We start from the raw sequence: 17,972 nt of genomic DNA, 5'->3' as shown, positions 1-17,972 counted from the left end.
AAACATTTATGGAAGCCATCCAAACACACACCACACAAAATCTGCCACACCTAACCTAAGGCATGGCTACCAACCAAACAGTTTGATTTTGCCACACATCAAAAGATGTATGTGGTAGAAATTTTGGCAATGGTAGCTGGAAATGTGCCCAAAAATGGACCTTCTTCGCTACGGTCAACAGGAGCAAAGCGTGCCGGGCAACCGGGCCTAGCCCCAACCAGATTGTCGCCCTCCTCCCGGGGTGGCGCTTCCCCGCCGACTTCCACCTCCGTCCCCGCCTCGCCCCTCGCAATGCCTCCTCGCCGGGACCGCGACCGTGGCCACATACGTCCGCCTCTCGACCCTCCACCTCTCGGACTCCTCGAACCCTAACCGTGTCCCACCTTGCAGTCGTAGGGCAAGCAGGAGCAGGAGTCGGCCACTCCCACCCCCGCCCCCTCGTCCACGGCCGCCGGGGGCTTGGAGAAGACGACGACCCTCTCGTCCCGCAACACAGCAGGGGCGGCGTCTTCGTCCCTCGTGGCCGCTCTCCACTATGTTCAAGGAGTTCTCGTTAGACAGCAATGCGCGCCTTCGCCGCGGCGCGGACCCGGGCCACCTTCTACCCCAAGTTCGAGAACGAGGAGTCCGATCAGGACGTGCGTGCCTGGTTTGGGTTCCCCTGACTGATCATCCGGGTGTGTGTTGAAAAATTGCTCGTTGCTTCCATCACCGCGTGATAACACAGATGTCTCCTGAGTAGCTGTGGGGGAGGGAACCGTTCGCTGTTCATGCATGGTCGTTTGATGCTTGTGAGCTGTGGAGACCTTGATGGGTTTGATTAACATAAACTCATCTATTGTTCTTAATGAAAACATATTAATGAACTGACCACGCACAGTAGATATTTTTAGTAACAGTGGGTTTTGGCTCATGTGGCGGTCTCTTATTCCCACTAGATGACCCGTTGCGCCAATGGCGCAAAGGGTGAGATCAAATCAAGCATTTTAAGAATATTAGGAAAGGTATGAGATCAGTTCATGATAGCATATTTACATTGCTTTTATGAGGCAAGCTACATAGGCAGAGGTCCATCATATAGAAAGCTTTGGTCATTTAGCTTATTTGGGTAGGCTACGCAGCGATGAATATCAAGTAGAGTCAATGCCCGCTGGGCCAACAACGATATTTACGCATAAGAGTCCATTTGTTCAGGGACTTAAATAAGAGGATTGTATTGACAGTGGCTTGACATAGTTCTTCGAGTGTCACAATCTTGCTTTGCAAACATGCACAAAATACATCAGGCTTGACATAGTCGTCAGTTTTAGTACTTTAGAGAGTATGAGCTTCTGTAATTCATGGTGAAATTTTCATCTCTATGTGGTGACAGAATTGACAGCGTGCATCAGTTCAACTGATTTAGTTAGCTTGTCCATGTTGGGCACAAGGTCTTGCAGCCTCCTTAGCCTCTTGCTAATCCTTGTTATTCTTTCCTAAACAACATAAGCAAAAAAAATATTTAGTACAAACATGTGGAACAAAGACAAACACCAAGAATACTGCAGGAAACTAACTAACCCTCTCAGCGATGCTTCGCGGGTGAGTGGCGCAGCCAAGCTTGGCGCAGACTGCGCAAGCGACAGAGTCCTGCTGCAGGTAGTCGTCCATGCCGGGCATGTCCAGAGACGTGCTTGACAGGCCAAACTGAATTTCGACTAAGGTGTTAGTAGAAGTGTAGCATTAAACAATTGACGGGCAGCAGAGTCCGGATGGATGTGAAGTGTATATATGTGAAGTTTCTCCTACTTGGGATTCGATTTTGCTGAAGCTGATGACCATGTTTTCTTCGCCGTCGATGAGCACCACATGTCTTTGTTCATGCAATCTTTGCAATTTAACTTCCATCATATTTATAAAGGAAATTACAGATTAAGAACTAAAGAGCAAGAACAATTGTTCTGAAGTTGTCTATTTGGACTGGAAGGCATGAACACATAGTAAGAAAAAATGGTAGTACATATCAATTTCTATGACCAAATATTAATTTAAGTCTCAAATATTAGTTGGGCTACGTTTCACATTCATCAGAAAAATCAGATTTTTTTTTGAAAAGTTTCAACAACACGCATTCACTAAAATAGTGAATATAAAGATGTATTCATTAACATGGTTAATTAATTTTGATCCATTTGGATGTATCAATTGCGTCATGCTGCCCAAAAACAATTGATTAGCTAGGCAGATTGGGCCTAATCTGGCCAATACGGAGTGACAGACACTTGCGGACGACTGCCCAATGCCCATCTCACCATCTCCCTCTTATTTTCCGTCCTTTCTCCTGTTATTCGAGCGAGACATAGGCTAATCCGTGCATTTGTACTCTCCTCGGCTTACTTTCGACAACACCTTTAAATTAATATCATGCAAATATAACACTATCTGTGGAAATTGCACTATCTTTCTTATACCAGCCAAATACACCACTAATTTTGTTGAATACAAAAGGACCACACTATTTGCGTTCCTGAGCAACATTACAAATATATGCTTTGCTGAACCATCTACCAGTTGTATGGCTTCATCAAATTTTGTACTTCTATGGTTCAACAAAATCAAAGTGTGAACTCTCATGACTATTACACAAGAAAACAAATGAAGTCGTTGCTGCTTCTTCACATAAAGGATCATAAATAAGATAAGCAGGCATAAACTGCAAGCAGCAAGGCTGAACCTTCCTGCACAGTCATGATTCCGTCGACGGTGACAGCAGCGCTCCCTGGTAACTTACATTGTTGTTGCCGTTGGATGTACGCGTACGAATCTTGGTGCATGGTACATTGCCACGTCGCATGAGGCTGAACACGTCGCAAGGAGAGAGAGAGAGAGAGAGAGAGAGAGAGAGAGGACGAGAGGGATCCAGCGCATCTTCCCCAAATCATTTCTCTAGTGACTGACCGCATCACCCACTCCTCTCTCGCGTGCGTGCTCGTGCTTGCCGCTGCAGTCGCTCGCCTGCGACCCAACCTGCCAGAGTCCCGCCGGCAGCCGGCGCCCTCCTCGTCGTTCGTGCTCTCGGACGCCAGAGACTGAGCTCTCCCAGAGACCGAAGCCAAGACCGCGTGTGTCGCGTGCGATCTCGACGAGATCCTGGCTCGTGCGGAAGGAGGCGGCCGGCCAAGGCCGTCGCTGCAGCAACAGAGCCTGCGCTAGCCCGCCCGCTCGGCGGCGGATGTGGAGGTTATGGGATTTGCGGAGCGCTCGAGCGCGACCTCTGCCGGATCTGGCGCCTAGGCGCGGTAGTCGATGTGACGGTGCTTGCGGGGGAGCAGGGAATTTTGGAGCTGGAGGTGGACAGGGAGATGAACACGGTCTGCTCCCTTGACCCGGTGTCTTGTTCTTCTCGCGCCACATCATCGACCAAGAAGATCACGCGGGAGGCCTCTGTCACGCAGACGTCCCGCGCCCGATGGACGGCGACCTTCCGACCGAACATCTTCCTCATGTAGCTCAAGACTCGTTTTGCTGGTCGTCCCCGACCGCACATGGTGCACCAGTGAGTAGCTTTTGCCTTTGCTCAATTCCTATTTAGTGCAGGCTATGTTTTGGGGAGTTTTAACTCCGTGGGCAGTCGTGTCAGTGTGTGCCTGATGCAAGTTGATCTGCTTTCAATTGGAGGCTGGTTTCATGGGTGTTCCTGTTTTCTTTGCTAATATATAAATTCTTAAATTTTTATTTGTTGAAATTTCTTTGAGTCGTAGCAGGCGTCCTTGGCTTACCCAAATGGAAAGAAAATAAGAGCTTCAATGAATGCCAAAGAAAAAATAGATTTAAGGTAAGTCTGAATATAACATGCCTTCAAAAATCAACCCTCACATACTGAAAGTTGACAGAAAATGTGTGCTTAGTTTCTTTGATTGACCTTTAGCACAAATATACCGGTAGAAATTAACAAAAGAACATTTAGTGGAATGAGAGCCCCTGTCTAGCTTAGTAAATCCACTAATGTACTTCACATAGAAGTTTACAGTTCTGAACTTAGTTTTAAATATTTATCAACCCTTCTAATTTGAATGAACTGCAATTAATTTGAGGTAAATTAAAAAAACTATGTATATAAAAGATTAACATGAACAATATAAACAATTGGTTTGGACCCTAGCTAATGACAAAAGTGATCATCTCAGACTCAGGGTTCAAATGTGGGTATTTCTGCATCAGAACCATGAGCTGCCTGATATAGAAGACTGGACAGTGTACTCCTGTAGGGATCCTCTCTCCTCTTCAGATACTTGATACAACTCTCCACTTCAGATTTGACATGCAAATAGAGGTGCTGGGCCTTCTCTTTATCTCTTAACTCCTTCTCCCTCCCTATGCAAACAAGTAAACCAATCGAAAACACAAGAAGCAAACCTAATCAGACATGGGCTCTCCAAAATACGCCTGCATGCATTCTGACTCATTTTTCGATTATTAAAAGGATAACAGGGTAGCATATGTTGACTTGCCACGAGAACATGTAGATATCTTTTCAGATTACTATTTGCTAGTGCAGTTAGTTACCTTTTGTTTCAATAGGCTCCCCAAAGATGAAGTAAAATCTTCCTGACATTTTTGGCGTAAGCACTACATGATGCATATCTTTATTCTTTATCTCTCCCATAAAATCAGTCCTGTGAAACAATAAGGTAAATAAAGATCATTGATTCTCATGGACAAAGTATTTGGGAGATTACAAAACTATTATTATTTTGCTTCTAAAATGCAATCAAAAGATACCTTAGCTTTAGGCCCTCTTCATTTAGCTTGTTGTCATGGATATCATAAAATTGGAGCACCATAAGATCATTGTAGTCTAACAATATTTGAGGTGAAAAACATTGTTTCTAGACATTAGATAATCAAGGGGATAACATAGTAAGATAACATATCTTTTGAGGTTGCACTTGCATCACATATATCGTCTTCTCCAACCAATCCAAATGGTATTATTGTTGCTCCAAACCATGATGTCATATGCAGAAATTCAGACTACTCAGACCAAAATAGCTTGTATTCCTCTCCCTGTAAACAACTACGTCACCTTCCAGAACAATTGATGTTTTTACTATCTACAAAGATATATTATGCTCTCTATACCAAATTCTTACCTTCCTATAAAGAGCGTCGTGCACGCCTCCTGGATACAGCAAAACGAATTGCTTCTCTGAAAGGAGAAAAGAAGAAACGTAGGCCAATATGTGCACCATGACAAATTCATAATCATCATTCGAAATTCAGATTTCAGAATCTATCCATCATTCCAAAATTCAGATTTCAGAAGGGGGTGGATGGATGGCGGCGAACCAACGGAGCATTGACCATCGACTGACGCGTCACAGGCGATGTTCTAGACATGTTGGTGCCAACGGGCAGCACAACTATGAGCATGAACACCTATATATTCTTAAATTAAGTCATGCATTGATTGCCTCCTAATATGCTTGAACGTGTCAGAGGGAAAAAATTACCTTCTTGCAGTGGCAACTCTCCTCAACCTATCCTAAAAGTCAACAACACAATATTAAGAGGTAAGTTTGCAATCAACATTCCTATATAGGTCTTTTTATCTTTTAGCCAAATGTAATATCAGCTCAATGCAAATTAGGGACACTATTATAGGAAAAATATAGGTCAATATGCCAACTGCTAGACACGGACCAAACACAACACTATTTATCAGTCGGCACACCCTGCTATTAATGCAGGGTTAGAATTCCAGCAGAGATTCAAAAATATTAAAAAATAACAAATATTATCTTGGGCAAACATCTAGTGCTCTGAAGAACTACTAATCCAAAATCTGCCATCTCAAATACACAAACTGATTTCAAAAGTAGGGTGACAACCCATGTATATCTATTAATATGTCATTGAAGGGAACTAAAATTTACATATAACCATGCCTTGTATCTCAAAAGGCACCTCTAAAGAACACAACTTTTAATCTACAAACATATGCTTGAACATGTGGAAAGGCAAAAAATTACCTTCTTGCAGTGGCAACTCACCATCTTTACATTAAGAAAGGCCGAAAATACCTACTCAGACTTTATGTGCCGAATTTGACTTACGTACATTTAGCTGCCTCATCACTTAAATGTTGAAGTCCATGCTCTCATTCAGCTCAGACCTGCAGGCTGCACATGGCAGCCAATTAGAAGAGAACAAAGAAGCTCTTGTGCGCATACACCTCTCCAGTGCTGTATTCTTCTATTCGCCTTGAGATAAGCAACACTTACACATACAATTTGTTTGCCTCTCAGAAACAGAGGCTTAAGGAAGAGAAAGAACAACCTAGCCGAAGCATACCTGCAAGCCAATGAGGAAAATTAGATCTGCAGTGCTTGGCGCACTGCGTCGCATGCCCTGGAGGGCCATGTCGAACAAGGGCTAACCACCCTAGTGCGATGGGAGCGTTGCCCCCGCTGCTTCTTGCTCCGGTCGCCGGCCACGCTGCTCCTTCCCCCCATCACCCACCTCCCCTGCTCCTCCACCCGAACTATGAAGACCCAGCTGCGATGCTACTCCTCAACTTTGCTGGCCCACCCCTCTTCCCCTGCAGATGTGACCCTTCTCTTCGAGGATAAGCCGGCACGCGGGAGGATCCGGTAGGATCTGGTCGATGAAAAGGAGGAGAGGCAGCCCTGGGTAGAGGAGGAGGAGAATGGGCGTGGTGGCGGCGGCAAGAGAGGAGAGACGAGGCATGGGGTCTGGGATCGAGGATGAGAGGGGATTGGCAGCTAGGTTTTTACCCGATTCCACCGCGCACAGAGCATACGGGACCCCGAGGTTTCTTCTCAATGTAACTGCAAAACAGGCCCGCGAGGAAAGGAGCCCCACACGTCATCCGCTGTAGCATGAAAGATCAATGTCCAAAGAAACTAACCGCGGGATTTTTGACAGCACTGTAAAATCAGGCCAGCGAGGCAGATCATGCAGCCAGATCACATGCGCGCCGCGAATGCCCCTGGAATGGCGGGTACTCTAGCAGCGTTTGTATGTTCGATCCTCTAGCATCTCCCGTTGTGCCCCAAATTTTTTGGCATCTCCTCCCTGTTAGATTGTTAGATTTTTTCGTAGTGTAGCAGTTAAAAAGTTAACTATATATCTCGTGCACACTGCCAACTTACCCAAATATCAATTTAATAAGCAAAACATTACTGCTGACCTACAGCAATACCACTGGATTAGAGCTAAGAACAGGAGCATCTCATGAAATTCTCTTTGAAGCAACACTTCCATTTTATACATAATTACTATCGGTTTATAACCCTATTGCCCAATTAAGGCCCTCTTTGGATTGAAGTAAATTCATAAGGATTTTTTAGGACTGTGTCCATTACGTATCCTGGTTATGACAGGACTAAAGCAATAGAAAAAATAAATTCAAAAGGAAATATATAGCATACCTTTAGCAAGCATTACTCAAGTACACAGGCTGTTGACATCTCTGTATGCCACCATTTCACGCCCTCAAAACCCCAAAGCCCGCACCATGACCTCATCTTGATGCCAGCGGGTGTAGCGGTCGACAAGATCACAAATGAATGCATCAAATCACCCAATGAATCATTTTTCGCACCAATAGAAAAAGAAGCACAAACTAAATAACACCACCTTGGGGAACAAATTTAACAGAATTCCATTGCCATGTTTGTAACAACAATTAACATGTGCATGACTAATACCTCCTATGTTCCGTAAACCAAAGAAGAAATAAAGTAGATGTGCATGAAATAATTACAGAAAAATCAGATTGATAGTGTGCGAATCAAACACTAACCATCTTTCTCTGTCTCCATCCCTCCCTCCAACCAATCCTCCCTCCCTAGTCACTTTCAGAATGCAACTCTTCATGAAGCAAAACCAGGCATGTCAAGTCTCCATTGACACTCGCTACTTTGGAAGAATTAGACTACCTAAAAGATGATTTTTCAGTTGCAGAAGCTGATGAGAACCGAAGGTTTCATCTTGGCTGCTCTGTATGTGCTGCATACGTACGAGTAAGAAAAGCAATGAGATAGACCCTGAAAGTGTGTTGAGGCTATAGATCACATGCTCAGTGTGTTCATAAGTCGGCAATGCTCATAGTTGCATTGCATTTGACTTTTTGTATTGGAAGGCCACAAGAGAAAAGACGAGACAACAGAAAAAAGACACACAATGTTCTGATGGATGTAGGTTACTGAACCTGTTCGTCAGGATTAGTACAGTACACATTATGTTCATGCTAGCAACATCTACTATTAGGCGCTTAAATCATACATCATGTTTATATTCTGTAAATTAAAATAATAACCTTGCTACAACAGGAAACAAACAAACATATAGGTAGCTGAATTACCTCACAAAGCTATTAACAAAGTAGTAGAAAAATCTTGAGCTCCTTCGAGTTCTTGCTTCGTTTTCCCTACGGCAATCAATCGCAGCCACCCAAATCTTCGCTGATGATTGGAAAAATTATGAACATGTGATTACATTAAGACAATAAAATGGACAAATATCTGATCAACCAAACAAATTTGGATGGACAGTTGCCCATTTAGATCCAACAACGGCATGTAAGATGCGTCGATTTTTTTCCCCTCATACCAAACAAAAATACCGAGCAGACAACATCAACATATAATCAAGGAATCCATGACGCCAGGAGTTAAAGCATGAATCTAGTGGGGTCACAAGAGAGGTGGCACGAGAGAAGGCTGCAAGAAAGACAAGGACTCTGGTGCCGGCGACAACAACAGTGCACGGCTCTGTTGGGGCGGCAAACCTTCATCCGGCGGGCACTCTCCACCGGTGGCAGATGCGTGGTCGGCGAGGAGGCATCGTGGCAGTGGCAAAGAGGCAGCAGCGACGCGTCGACCTCCTCCATGCGTCGGCAAGCTCCTGCTTGTCGCTGCCGTCAACGCTGCCAGCCGGCGGTGGGGAATAGCAATGTCCCACCCAATGGCCCCCAGGCCCCGGCCGATGGAGAATGGAAGGGCCGAAGAGGTTCAGCCGCCGCCCCCGCGCACAAGAAGTGGGCGGAGCTGGCGGCGCCAAGGAAGGGCAGGGGGGATCGGGGGAGGGATATGAGTGGCGGCTAGGTTTTTCCCACCCCGGGTACACAGCCCACGTTCCTATCGCCAGATGTGGTCGCTGTAAAACTCTCTCTTACGCAGAAACGTAGAAGCAGCACCAAATTACCTGGCCCCACGCCTAGCAAGGTCCACCCACCATTGACTCTTCTAACTGCAGCTAACGTGCAAAACAACGAACGGTTGACCAGGTGCCAGCGTAAGAATTATCGTACGGTGAAAAAATCAAGCGGTCCATGAGCGCTAGCGCGTGCAATGCCTCTAGAATGGCGGATACTCTAGCGACCTTTATATGTTCAACTAGATGACCCGGTGCGCCAAATGGCGCAGAGACCCAATTGAAACCATGTTCGTGTTGAGAAATATTTGTCTTTTTTAGTAACTTTATGTTTGATCAAGGATAGAGACCATGTCAAACCCGAAGTGTTTTGAACGTGTAGTTGGACAATGTGCCATTTGGCTCTATGTTACCCAAGTAAGGTGCAAGGTCCAAATTCAAGCATCAAGGGTAATGATTCTAAACCTTTTGTAACAGAAACTTTTGCATTTGTTAGTAACTTCGAGTTTTAGCAAGCAGTGAGGGTAATAATTCTAAACCTTATATATGGAAAATTAAGGAATACCATGTTCAAACTATATACTTTAGCATGTGAAACTAATTCAAACTATGCAAGTTGAAATATTTAGAGACCGATCATAAAATTGCCGGCTCCACTCTACTGCGATGCGAGAGCCGGCTGGCTGCACCTTCCCCACATAATTGGCCAGAAGGTATTTAAATTTTTTGAATTGTCTACATTAGTATTTTTTAGACATCATATAGGAGATGAGAGAACAGTGAAAAAAATTGTTAAATGAAAACTATGTACCTTAGCTATCTAAGACTAATGAAAACTGCAATCTTGAAAGAGGAAAACAACATTGGAAATCCTAATGTTCCTGGTCCTGAATAGTGTATTCGTCTAAATATGTAGTTGATCATCCGGTGCAAAGTAAAAAACTTCTCATGATATACCGCTGGGAACCTAAAAGCAAGTGATCACACATACAAACATTCCAAGGGAAAATGCGTAAACTCACAACTCAGACAAACTACTAACAGGGCCATGTATGATTTTGCAGCTTAGAATCTACATAAAACAGAACGGTGCAGGTAACCTTTACCTAAATCTCACTACTAACTTTATTTGAACATTTATTCTTAGATCATCCTTACTCCTTTCATGTACAAATCATGCAATATCTCTGTATAAATCAATGCCAATGGACGCACATGCACAAGTCTGAACTAAACAATATATATGATATAGCATAATTATATGATCTAAAATAGATGCATGATCAGGGGAGGAAGATGGTGAAGCCAAAGATGACTGCTAAAGTTTCGCTACTCCTTGATCATCTTGCCCAAAACTAAGGTTATTACTGCAGGAACGTTCAACCCTCATTGTATGTTCTCCTGATTGCAGAATTGTTATCTTCACAAATTCTTCAATTGCAGGATATAGCTTCACCAGATCTTCGACAAGAAAATCATGCAACTCCACCGCAAATTCAACCCCAGTAGGTCCACCACCGATAATCACAAAGTGAAGGATCTTCCTTCTCTCCTCTTCACTGAGGTTAGGAGGTGACGCCTTTTCAAAGTAGTCTATCACGCTCTTCCGAATCTTTTGGGCATCCTCCATTACCTGACATTTACAATGTGAGGCTGTAAGCACAAGATATGACTAATACTGTACGGTACAATAACCTAAAGTATCAATACCATATATCTCAAGATTTAGCAGGAAATTAAAGTATAACTTACATCTTAGGATTGAAACATGAGAAATAGCAGAACAGTAAAGAGACACACAATGCCAATAAGGATTTGACCTTCAGAAAGTGGCAATGCCCCATCACACCAGGAGTGTTGAATGTATTCACAGTAACTCCAAGAGCAACAACCAAGTAATCATAATCAACCATGAAATCACCATTCCCGTCCAAATTAGTCCCAATAGCAGAGCGGCAGTGGACGGCTTTCGTCGGATCGATCTTGAAGCACTCTGGTAAATATTCACAGGAGAGAGAGAGAGAGAGAGAGAGAGAGAGAGAGAGAAACAGCAGAGCGGCAGTGGACGGCTTTCGTCAGATCGATCTTGAAGCACTGGTAAATATTCACATGTCTGATTGGAGAGAGAGAGAGAGAGAGAGAGAGAGTTTGCTGAAGCTCACCTCGGTGTGTTGGCATCGGATATGTGGCGTTCAATGTGGACTCCTTAGCCAAACACTAAGTTATTTAAACAGGTCTGGGATTATTCTGAGATGGCATCGGATATGTGAAGCACTCAATCTCTATAGCCAAACACTATGCATGCTGAAATAACTAAGTTTTGTTTTCAACGGAATTCTGAGATTATTCCATTCTCAAGCAAGTACACATATGCGAAACACCTTTTCAGTGAAGAAGCATAGTGGAAGGCACCATCCAGCCATGAATATAAATAAAATGAAAGGACAACCAATGAAAATATCTACAACAAAAGCATTCCACTAAGATGGATCATTAGTAAATTACCAGTATCATGTATCCCTTGGCCTCCTTTGCGAGCGCCTGCTAAAGCAGAGTAGAGCAAGTGCTAGGTAGCTTAATTTTTCACGCGAGACACACAAGCAAGAGTGAAGCTGCACGAGAAGATACCTTAGAGAAGCCATCAGAGTAACCAGACGGCGAGCTGAATAAGTGTGTGACCTACTGGTGGCCGCCATCTGGGTCGGGCCCCTCCTCCCACGGCAGCAAATCCTCGCGGCACCACTGTCACATGCTAGGCCTGAAGCGCGACGGAGTTAGGGTGGTGGACAAGAAGGGTGATGCCACAGCGGACGGCGAGGCTGGGTCAATAACATGCCATCATATTTTAATTTTATTTTGGCAAAAAGGAGATAGAAATGTAGCAACCTGGCATAACTAATTAACTATTCTAATTTAAGGAGGATGATTGCATGTAATCACTAATCGTAAGTAATCAACAAGGCTAAATGATGGAATGAGAAGAGGAATGTATTTCATGAAATAGAGCAAGAGACAAAAACTTGAAAGGAAAAAACACTCAACGCTTGCATGTGAAGAACATCATATAAAATGGATGGTCACCAATCAGGAAATGTGCAAAATATGTAATGGAATTTCTTTGAACTAACTACAATACATCGTCTGTGAAGCAAGAGTGAGAAAATACCAGGAACATGATTAGTGTAGTAGTTCTCTGGCTCACACTACACAGGAGCTGCTGTTGTGGCAGGAATTAAGGGCAAGGAGAGTAGGCGCACATGCTTGTTGGAGATCCTTGGCTGGCCGGTCGAACACGCAGCCACAGCAGAGAGAGTACCGCTACCCTAGAACAAGCACATGTTAAATGGAAAAATCCCTAACAAGAGATTTTCTTTTGCACAGGAAGTATCAATGCCTCACATTTTCAAAGGCAAAGGGGCTCCAAATTTCACGAAGATATAAGATGCTAATATAAGATGGAAGCATCCAAGCAAATCTTTCATTCACCAAATGAAGTGTCTTAACTTTGGTTGCTCAGGCAAAATTTCTTGTCAGCTGTTGCATGTTCAGCTGGTGTCACCAACCTTGCATATTCGTTGTCCTTTATGTTTTGGCCAGAATGCTCAATTCCATTATTGCATGATGCCACAGCTGAAGAGCTTGGCATTCTTGCGACCGTCTTACCACCTCTGTTTACAAGCCAAGAAATATTAGGAAAGAAAATTGATAAGGCACAAAAGCAAATCTTATTTATTTGTGTCACATTTGTAGGATTAAGGTTGACATATGACTACCCTTGTCTAAATTAGAGTTGCACATGCCCAACTCCATATTATTTCCGTTACAGCTATTTACACACATAACTGAACTCGCACTCAAATGCACTAGTTTGATGGCATGGTGTAGTGTAACAAGCAGTCGCTCAATCATAATATTCATAGTAGCTTGGATGTGAAATTGGATACATCATTAGATTCTTCTCAAAGCAAAATTTTGAGTAATGCTACTCATATCCTAGTCAAATTAGGAATGGAGATCTGTGCTACAAGGATTCCTAAATGAATCCTAGTCTCATGAAACACCTGTTATCTTCATGAAACACATGTTATCTTTAAAACCATGATACTTGGCCACAGGGAACCAAAGCAACGATCCAAAGGAAATAAAATTATGTAATCTGAAGCCAATATCAGAATGTAACATACTCATAAGCTGCCTGAATCGTTCTTGAATCTCATTCACCTTTCTACACTCTTGAATCAACATCCAACCATTTTGATCACAAATCCCAACCTCACGCCACATATCAAACTAAAAACTGCAGACATATGTTTGCTAAGGAAACTGAGATTTACGTAAAGCTCAGACTTTACTAAGAATTTCAAAAAGATCTCTTCTCTTTGTTGTCATTCCTCCTAAATTCAGAATGCATGGGTCATAGAAGAACACTCATTCTTTTAGCACAAACTCATGGGAAAAACTGGATGTGGCTTGAGGAGATGCCTCACCTTGAACCGGCGCACAGATCGCCGCCGCCTAGCACGAGTGCCTTGTCCAGGGAGGAGGCCTGAGCCTCTGACGATGACATCGCCAAGCAGTCGCTCAATCATAATATTCATAGTAGCTTGGATGTGAAATTGGATACATCATTAGATTCTTCTCAAAGCAAAATTTTGAGTAATGCTACTCATATCCTAGTAAAAGTTAATAAAATAAGCAAATGTAAAAGCAGCAAATAATTCGTCATATGAGCTATAATAGGAAATCGTAATTACAGTAAAGTTTCATAACAATATACGTCGCAGCCCAGATATATTGTTACTATGCTTTTCACACCCCAAGGCTTCCTCGACGCTGGCTTCTTGTTCTCTCAAACTTGGAAAGAGAAGTTTGCATAATGAAAATGAATAATACGAATGCAAGGATTTTACTCGGCTTTAGAGTGCCTGTGGACCCGATGCTACCCTGCTCCCCCAGCACGGCGGCCTGTTGGGCGGCGAGGAAGAGGTAGCAGCGGCCCGAGCTGGCTCGGGGTGCAATCTTCAAGTATATATTGTGACCACCTTATTTGTTGATACTAAGAAATGTAAGAAGAAGCTAGAGTAGTGAAGGTTTAGATGTTGTACTGGTCAGCGAATCTACACTACACTGTTTGGAAGAGCGTCGGACTGATCCAGCCATTTCTGACCAGAGACGCACCAAAGTCTGACCTAACAACCCCTCTTTTCTTCTCTCGCCTCCTCACATATTAAAAATATTGCGTATTAAATTTATTTAGCAAAGGAAAGCTCAATGAGAATTGAATAACTTGGAATACATAAGCGACAATTAAATGCGGCATTCAACCAAGGCAAAAATTTAATATTTTGTATGCCTTCTTTTTACTGTCGGCAAAGCCGAGAACACATCCATAGTCACTGCGGACAAAATAAAACAAGACACATTACTGAGATTAAACACCATGGCAGAGTACCATTCAGTCTTATGTGGGATTTAGGCAAGTGTGCTACTGTAGTAAGAAAATAAATAAAGAGATTAATATGCAAATTGGCCTATAGTTTAAAGAATCAAACTCAAAACGTAACTTCCAACCATATCTTCAGTGAAGAAATTTAACTTGAGCATAAGAGGGGAATTTATTGCTACACCTATATGCTTTTGATCCTCGCACGGGCAGTCACTGCTTTGATTTCTTCCCTGGCCCAACTCGCTTTAAACCACCGGGGTTTCTTAATTTCAAGATGTGTATATAGACAATTTGAATGACTATATGAATTGAAAGTACATAGATAAACATATAAGAGAAGATGCAGCACCAGCACCTGTTGTTCTTGGGCGTCTGAATCTGATCATCCTTTTCTTCGGCATCAAGCGAAGAAGCATCAGCCTGAGCATCAGGGGTGGCCTGAATCGCAAAACAAAACGGATCAGAATGCAAAGATGTGTATATACAGCTCGGCTGCTGGAGCACAGGTTTACTCTGGTGCAGCAGTTTTGTTGGCCTCACCTGCTTTGTCAAAACCTAAGAAAAGAAAACCAAATCTTCTCTTCTAACTTCAAGTCACCAATAAGAGAGGAAGCAGTTGGTACAGAATAACTGCTGCAACTACGAAAAGAAAAACTGGAAATTTTACTTATGCACAGTATAGTGCCTAGCCATCAATTGAATATAGGTGTAGTACAACAGCTCTTACAGACATTAGCACAAACAATTTGCAGGCAAACTTATACCTGGCAGAACACAACCTAAGAGAAGGCAAAATTCCACCCCAAGAACATAGGCAGAATGCATATGTAAGTGCAAATCGCCATGGTTATTGGCCTATCAACCAACAACAGTTCAGAGAGACAAATGCTAGCAAGGGATTGCCTAGAATTTTGCCATATGCTCTTTCCTTTGTCCAAATAACTTCATATTTGGTGCTAAAGTTACTAATTCGTCTTGGAAGAAGGAATCCATCATGAGATGGAAAGGAGAGAATAAAATCACTGACTATCAATTGAGAGAGGGGAGAAAGGGAGTCGAGCTTACCTCGATGTTGTGTATCGTGGCGTCGAGCAAGAGCCGCTGGTGGTGCCGTCATGGAAGGAGGTGCTCCATCGAGGAGCCACCACTGGTGCCATGGCATCAGAAGAGGTGCAGCCAGGGATGAGACGAGGATACACCGCCAGACTCCTTCTTCCTCTTCCCCTGTGAGATCCTTCTTTCACTCCCTTGATTCACCTCTTCTCCTGCTCCCTCTCACTTGCTGCCCTCCATCTTCGGCGGATCCACGGCGCTGGAAGCTGGTGGGGCGAGGTGGCCGAAGGAGGAGGCGTGTGGATCTGGGCCGGCCGGATCAGCAACCCCGGCTCCTCCTGTTGAGCACGGAGGCCCTCATTTTCTCTTTCTCCCGCAGGGACCGATCCATGGCTGGATCGATTCGAGCGTCGCCCTTCCCTTGCAGGTTGCTGCCGCGCCCGCACGCCTCGGGTCCGGTGGGATCCGGGATGACGAGGGGGGATGGGATGCGTGAGGGGAAGGTCGCCGCCGCGCCACCATCTCCACACTCCTACACCACCAGAGGGTGCCGCCGCCACCATCTCCCCCCTCCTCCTCCGCCACCAGAGGGCGCCGCTGCCACCATTGTCGAGGGAGTGGAGGGGATGAGGAGCTTGGGAAGGCGGCTGTAGGGGGAAAAGATTTAGGGTTGGAGACTGAGGGAACGGGAGGAGAAAGCGGACGGGCGCGGGGCTCATCACGACGCGGTGGTTTTTTCCCTCACGTGGTGCGCTGCACCCCCACGCGCGGGCGCGGCGTGGTGGTTTTTTCGCCTCGCGTGGTGCCGTGCGCTCGAGGCATCGGTTATGACTAGCACTTCTTGAGGCTTTATATGTTAGATTTGGTAAATGGAATATTAGCTCTAAATTTTTACTGTGAGTCTGTGACCCCACCTGTGCTATTGGAGACAAGAACCCGAATGATTGAGATGGTGTCACATGGATTACCTAGCATGGAGGTATATCTAATTCTCATTTTATCCCATCTAATTATTTCTTGGTTCTAGTTTGGGAACTAAATCTAGAGCCCATACTGATTGTTCGATGTTTTACCCTGCTGCCTAAAAAGAAGAAGTGTTTATCCCGCTTAAGATATGTTGTTCTCTTCAGGTTCCGCTCAAGCATTCAGGGTCTCTGTGTGCATGTATGCTGCTGGTGCATATGCCAAGAACGGCTTTGGAAATATGTACGTTCTGCTCTTTTATCTGCATTAATTCTTGAGCTATTTGTGTTCTGACTGATGGCAAGATTCTGCTCATAGCTACACTGATGTGGGTGTTTTTGTTCTGGGTCGCTTTTTGTCATGAAGCTTGGGGGAGGGGGCTTGGTGGGCCGGGGCGGTCAGAAGCGGGCATGCTCGGTGGGACGACAACAGCGCAGGCGCCACCGTTTTCGTCGGCGGCGGTGCGTGGTTCGCGAGCGAGGGATGAGGGGGCTTGGTGGGCCAAGGCGGTCAGAAGCAGGCAAAGCCTCCTGTTTGTCTCCGGTTTGCGAGAGAAAAATGCTCCCGGATTATCATGCAGACCGATATTGGTACACATTAGATGACTTTCACTGTTCAGACATATGCAGGCCATATGAGGTCGGCGTTGGAGATGCCCTTATTGGGTGGAGAGAAAAATGGATTATATTTTTTTGACATGGAGAAAAACGGATGGTTTTGATTGTATGTGTCTATTTATATGGAAATATATATATCCTACCACCTTGGTAGTTATCCTGATGTCCCATATACTATCATGCGGTAATATATGTACTACTTTATCATTCTAAGTATGTTTATATACACTATATATGAGATATTTCAAGGCAACCTACACGAAAAATATTTGTGTGAGTCCATAGTTTTTGTATATTTTGAAAATACCTTCATATTTATATGTATAAAATAATTAAAAAACAGTGCATACTCACACGTGTGGCATGTTTGCACATCGCCCACACGCCTTGATCCACGCTGATTCTGTTTTGCACGAATCCTAAAGGAATCTGTTAGAATCTGAGTGCCACGCGGGCATCTTCGTGTGTGGGCGTTGGAGAGTTCGCCCACACGCCCCGCAGCACGCTGTTTGCCAGCTGCGCTGTGGGGACGAACTAGTTTCTACCCACACAGGCACCACCTAGTCCACGCGCGTGTGGGCGAATTGCTTTTCGCCCACACAACACACGTACATTGTTGAATTGGCAACTGCACTTGCGCGTACGTGGCAACTAGGTAAATACACATCGCAACTATGATTCGTTGCTACACGGCAACTGCAGTTGCGCGTACGTGCCAACAAGATAAACACACA

At 44.3% G+C, this 17,972-nt stretch overlaps 2 protein-coding genes and 2 long non-coding RNA genes across 13 annotated transcripts; 1 reads left to right on the top strand and 3 right to left on the bottom strand.

Annotated features, from left to right (window-relative positions):
• Nucleotides 1–3,871: 3,871 nt before the first annotated feature.
• LOC123142369 (acyltransferase-like protein At3g26840, chloroplastic) lies at nt 3,872–4,841 on the bottom strand (the record flags this gene model as incomplete). The annotated part of the gene is made up of 3 exons (XM_044561312.1): nt 3,872–4,353; nt 4,546–4,655; nt 4,762–4,841. Coding segments are annotated over 3 exons (375 nt in total), but the record flags the coding sequence as incomplete, so codon positions are not given.
• Nucleotides 4,842–4,858: 17 nt separating this feature from the next.
• Nucleotides 4,859–9,101, bottom strand: LOC123143255 (uncharacterized). Of its 6 annotated transcripts, XR_006470746.1 has the most exons (4): nt 8,795–9,100; nt 8,369–8,468; nt 5,133–8,013; nt 4,859–5,046 (listed from the first exon to the last, which is right to left on the bottom strand). It is a non-coding gene; the product is annotated as an uncharacterized lncRNA (long non-coding RNA). The 6 variants fall into 6 exon arrangements; XR_006470744.1 differs by having other exon boundaries at nt 5,133–8,468; nt 8,795–9,101; XR_006470745.1 differs by having other exon boundaries at nt 8,369–9,100.
• Nucleotides 9,102–10,325: 1,224 nt separating this feature from the next.
• LOC123143254 (external alternative NAD(P)H-ubiquinone oxidoreductase B1, mitochondrial) lies at nt 10,326–15,802 on the bottom strand. Of its 5 annotated transcripts, none has more exons than XR_006470740.1 (7): nt 15,671–15,802; nt 14,961–15,043; nt 13,647–13,762; nt 12,559–12,827; nt 12,326–12,482; nt 10,980–11,917; nt 10,326–10,792 (listed from the first exon to the last, which is right to left on the bottom strand). XR_006470740.1 is itself a non-coding variant. In XM_044562108.1 (4 exons), the coding sequence occupies exons 1-4, from the start codon at nt 13,724–13,726 to the stop codon at nt 10,478–10,480; spliced, it is 480 nt and encodes a 159-aa protein (XP_044418043.1). In that variant the 5' UTR covers nt 13,727–13,751; the 3' UTR covers nt 10,326–10,477. The 5 variants fall into 5 exon arrangements, 1 of the variants encoding a protein (XP_044418043.1); XR_006470742.1 differs by having other exon boundaries at nt 12,664–12,827; XR_006470741.1 differs by having other exon boundaries at nt 12,723–12,827.
• On the top strand, nt 10,423–17,345 carry LOC123143256 (uncharacterized). Its single transcript, XR_006470750.1, has 3 exons — nt 10,423–10,519; nt 10,603–16,864; nt 16,988–17,345. It is a non-coding gene; the product is annotated as an uncharacterized lncRNA (long non-coding RNA).
• Nucleotides 17,346–17,972: the final 627 nt, after the last annotated feature.

The sequence above is a fragment of the Triticum aestivum genome, chromosome 6D, assembly GCF_018294505.1.
Source record: "Triticum aestivum cultivar Chinese Spring chromosome 6D, IWGSC CS RefSeq v2.1, whole genome shotgun sequence".
NCBI classification, from domain to species: Eukaryota; Viridiplantae; Streptophyta; class Magnoliopsida; order Poales; family Poaceae; genus Triticum; species Triticum aestivum.
The sequence above is the reverse complement of the archived record's forward strand: the minus strand, read 5'-3'. Positions and strand labels throughout refer to the sequence as shown.

Excerpts from the sequence above, each read along its gene's own strand:
- LOC123143254 (XM_044562108.1), bottom strand. The coding sequence starts at position 13,726 with ATGTCATCGTCAGAGGCTCAGGCCTCCTCCCTGGACAAGGCACTCGTG. Across the intron at positions 10,793-10,979 it reads GGCATTGCCACTTTCTGAAG|GTAATGGAGGATGCCCAAAA; the intron begins GTCAAATCCTTA and ends TGTAAATGTCAG.